Source organism: Elephantulus edwardii, unplaced genomic scaffold (assembly GCF_000299155.1).
Source record: "Elephantulus edwardii isolate Elephantulus edwardi_28Jun2011 unplaced genomic scaffold, EleEdw1.0 scaffold00245, whole genome shotgun sequence".
NCBI classification, from domain to species: domain Eukaryota; kingdom Metazoa; phylum Chordata; class Mammalia; order Macroscelidea; family Macroscelididae; genus Elephantulus; species Elephantulus edwardii.
This window is the reverse complement of record NW_006399995.1, coordinates 3,670,561-3,675,011: the sequence shown is the minus strand read 5'-3', so window position 1 is coordinate 3,675,011 and position 4,451 is coordinate 3,670,561. Positions and strand designations below refer to the sequence as shown.

At 40.4% G+C, this 4,451-nt stretch overlaps 1 protein-coding gene across 1 annotated transcript; it reads right to left on the bottom strand.

Annotated features, from left to right (window-relative positions):
• Positions 1 to 216: 216 nt before the first annotated feature.
• On the bottom strand, positions 217 to 468 carry LOC102856950 (40S ribosomal protein S27-like). The gene has a single exon (XM_006899055.1). It carries the CDS (start codon positions 466 to 468, stop codon positions 217 to 219), a length of 252 nt encoding a protein of 83 aa, XP_006899117.1.
• Positions 469 to 4,451: the final 3,983 nt, after the last annotated feature.

The following is a 4,451-nucleotide window of genomic DNA, read 5'->3' as shown; positions in this document are numbered from 1 at the left end:
GCCATAGATATTGGTAGTCATCAAAATAGTCCGTTTTGGAACATTCTCATCAATTTTAAAAGAAATCTGTGATTTTTTTAGCTATCATTTTCCTATTTCCTCATCACCCTATTCAATTGTAATTGACTACCACCATCTGTTGATAGATTTTTGTTTGGATCCAAAATTCTGTTTATTAAGATAAGTTCCCATTCATCTTGATTCAGCATGTTTTTCTTAATGCTGCTTCTGTCTGACAGAGCATCCTTCTGTAAGCCTTGCTTTTCCTCCTGAAGGCTGACAGACAACAGGGGAACAGTCAACACACAAAACTAGTGTTTGTGCATGGCTGAAGACGGTGGTGATTTTATAGCATCCGGGGCATTTCACATCCATGACATAGGAATTCAAGCTCTGCACCAGGCACTTCTTCTTGTGTTTCCTCTTCTCTTCTGGAGAGGGATGAAGGAGATCTTTTGTGAGAGGCATGTTGACATGCGGAGGTCATCCCCAGAAAGTGTCTATAGATTTTTGTATTCTACTTTCCGTCTCTATGAATTTCTAAATTTTATACTGATATAATTCCGTGTAATATGTGGGTTTTTGTGGCTGACTGTTTACACTTGGCATAATGTCGTCAAGGTTCATGTAAAGTGTAACATTGATCAGTACTTTGTTCCTTTCCCTACCCCCAGATAAATATTCCAGTGTATGAATATATAAACCAGACTTTGAATTTTGTTGTGTAACATTCATACTTGTGTTTAATGTTTCCATATCAATTCACAATAGTCGCATTTCAAAGGCTCAATAGCAACAGGGGCTATTGGGCAGCTCAGTGTTGTTGTTGTTGTTATGTGCCATCGAGTCACTTGCAACTCATAGTGACCCTATGTACAACAGCCCTAAACCCTGCTCCATCCCTTGCCAATCTCATTGTCTCCGACGCACCTATCCCTGTTGCCCCAGTGATGGAATCAATCCATCTCATTGAGGGTCTTCCTCTCCTGCGCTGTCCCTCCAATCTCCCAAGTATGATGTCCAAGGACTGGTCCCTCCTTGCAACATGCCCAAAGTATGTCAGATGAAGCTTCAGAATCTGTGCCTTCAAGGAAAAGCTTGGCTTCACCCTCTCCAGAACAAACTTGTTGTTCTCTTAGCAGTCCATATTCAGTACTCTTCTCCAGCACTAAAGCTCAAAGGCATCAACTCTCCTTCTGTCATCCCTAGTCATTGTCCAGCTCTCTGAAGCATAGCCAGTAATGGCAAAGACTATGGCCTGTATCAGGAGCACCTTAGTCTCTTAGACGGACATCATTGCTCTTCAGTACTTTGAAAAGGTCTCTGACAGCAGACTTTTCCAATGCAATTAGTCCTTTAATTTCCTGGCTGCTGGTACCAAGAGTGTTGATTGTCAAGTCAAGCAAGCTAAAGCTGTCAACAATCTCAATCTCTTCACCATCTATCATGATGCTGCCAATTGGCCCAGTAGTGAGAATCTTTGTTTCCTTGACATTGAGCTTCAATCCATATGGAAGGCTGCAATCCTTGACCTTCTGCAGCAAGCACTTCAGATCCTCCTCAGTTTCAGCAAGCAGGGTTGTGTCAACTGCATAACGCAGATTGTTGATAAGTCTACCTCCAATCCTGATGCCACACTTCTCTTCACAGAGCCCAGCCTCCTGGATAATTTGTTCTGCATATAACTTGAAAAGATATGGAGATAAGACACATCCTTGGTGCACACCCTTCCCAATTTTGAACCATGTAGTGTTTCCTTGCCCTGTTCTGACAACTCCCTCCTGATCCAAGTATAAATTTTGCATAAGCACAGTTAAGTGTTCTGGGATTCCCATTTCTCTCAAAGTCAGCCACAGTTTGTTGTGACCCACATAGTCAAATGCCTTTGCATAGTAAATTAAACACAGATAGATATTCCTCTGGTATTCTCTGCTTTCAGCCAAGATCCATCTGACTTTAGCTGTAATATCCCTAGTGCCATGGCCTCTTCTAAATCCTGCACTTCAGCCAGTTCTCTGTTGATGTGCTGTTCCAGTTGGTTTTGGATGATCTTCAGCAGAATTTTGCTTGCATGTGATATCAATGATATTGTTTGATAATTTCCACACTCTGTTGTATCACCTTTCTTTGGAATGGGAACAAATATAGATCTCTTCCAGTCAGTAGGCCATGTGGTTATCCTCTAGATTTCTTGGCACAACTTGGTGAGCACACCCAGGGCAACATCTATTTGTTGAAATATGTCACTTGGTATGCCATGAATTCCTGTGGCCTTGTTTTTTGCCAAATTCTTTCAGAGCAGCTTGAACTTCATTCTTTATCACCTCAAGCTCTTGCTCATATCTTGTTTCATGACTTTTAAAGGAATATGTCAGTTTTGTAGTTGTCATATACGATTAAGTCAGAATCCACTCATACCTGACACTCCAGCAGGTGTTTAGAGGCTGTAAATTATGTGGGGGGAAATTTCTCATCTTTCTCCTGGGAAGCAGCTAGTAGATTTGAACCACCTTCCTTTGGCTTGCCAGTGCAACTCCTTATTCACTAGGCCTCCAGAGCTCCCAATATGTCAATAAATTATCCTTTATTCTGTGTTGGTAGAAAATATAGAAGCATGAACACACACACTACAACCCAGTGGCACAAACCAAAGCTAGACAGTGTTCTTACCATCAATGCTCAGTTACAATGAGTCACATTTTTAAAAAAGATCAAAGTGTAAGTAGTACCCGAATTTCTAATTTCAAACTGGGAAACATACCACAAAATCTAATGTAAGATAAAACCAGGCAACTCAGTATGAAAGACAATGTTAATGAAGGAATGTGTGAAATGCAGTGTATATAAATTTTGTATGCAAATCAATATAAAGTAAGAATACATTTACAACAAACAAACCAAACACCAGTGAGGCAACACAAATTGCTAGGTTAAAACTTGCATTTAAAGAGCACATGTTTGTGTTTTGTTTGTTGTGTTTGTTTGTTTTTTTTTTTTTACATGTTGGTTTTTAAAGTAACTCGCATGGAGAAGTATATTTTTATTTTATTTGCTTTTCCTCACATGACATAGAACTTTTGGATTCTACATAATATTTTTATTTTCCTTTCTAAAGCCAGTAACTTCACGCAAGCGAATGAAAAGTAACACAATTAGAAATGGTGAGCAAAAGGGGCAATGAATAGTAGCCATGTAAGGACTGGCTGTTTCAAGATAGAAATGGGCTACAGCCAAACATCTATAACCCAAGGCAAAAAAAAGCTTTATAGAGTATATAAGAAATGCTAAAAGACACAGAACCAACAGTGTGTGTGTGTGTGTGTGTGTGTGTGTGTGTGTGTGTGTGTGTACATTTAAATTTTTCTGGGAGAAATGTCTATGGTTAAAATGGCTCAGTTGCGAGGGTCTAAGGGTAGTTAATAATAGACTGCTAACTGAAAGGTTGACAGTTTAAATCCACCAGCAGCTCCTTGAGGGAAAGCTGGGCAGTGTCCTCCCATGAAGATTTACAGTTATAGAAATCTGACACTGAATTGTTGCATGTGAGAAACAAAAGGATAGCAGTGGAGAGTGGCAGTTACGTGTTTAGTTTTCTAAGAAGATACTCTTTACCTGACTTCCTATAGGGAGCTCCGGTGGCCTTGTGGCAAGCAGCTGCACACAATCCCAAAGGCACACAGTTCAAGGCCACCAACTGTTCTGAAAACCACCTGGACGTTTAGCTATGGGTCAGTTCCAACTCTGCAGTATGCAACAATAACCCCTCCCCGTAACCCATGACAGATCTAGTTTCTCTGAGCACCCATATTTTTAATAGGGAATGAAGATCTCCTAGAAAACATATTATTTGTGAAAGATGTTAAGGAATGCTCTTTAAAAGATTCAAATGATCTTTAAAAGATTTAATGGGATTCAAGGGAGCTCTGGTGGCCTATTGAGTAAAGAGTTGTACTGTCAACTCAAAGGCAGGTGGATCGAATCCACCAGCTGCTCCCTGGCAGGAAGATGGGATATCTCCTTTGTACAATTTACAGCCTCCTGAAAACCTCTGGAGGGTTAGCTATGAGTCAATTCCAACTCAATGACACATAATAAAACAAAACAAAAGACTCAAGTTAAATTTAACATGTACTTAATGCTTACCTGTGTAAAGAAGCCTTGGTGGTGCCATAGTTAAGTACTTGGCTGCTAATGGAAAAACCAGCAGGTCAAACATACTAGCAGCTCTCCATGAGAAAGGTGAAACTTTCATTGACATGACAGCCAGAAACCTTGAGGGGTAGTTCTACTCTCTCCTAAGAGTCGCTGTAAATTTGACTCAGTGACAGTAGGCTTGAATCTACTATATGGTCCCTAAAAGGCACTGGGGCTTTAGTGGTAAAAGTCACTGCCATTAAGCTATTGGGTGAGGGAATGGTACAATATAGAGGTAATACTAGCCACACAGCACT

Coding starts and splice junctions, on each gene's coding strand:
- LOC102856950 (XM_006899055.1), bottom strand. CDS start 468: ATGCCTCTCACAAAAGATCTCCTTCATCCCTCTCCAGAAGAGAAGAGG.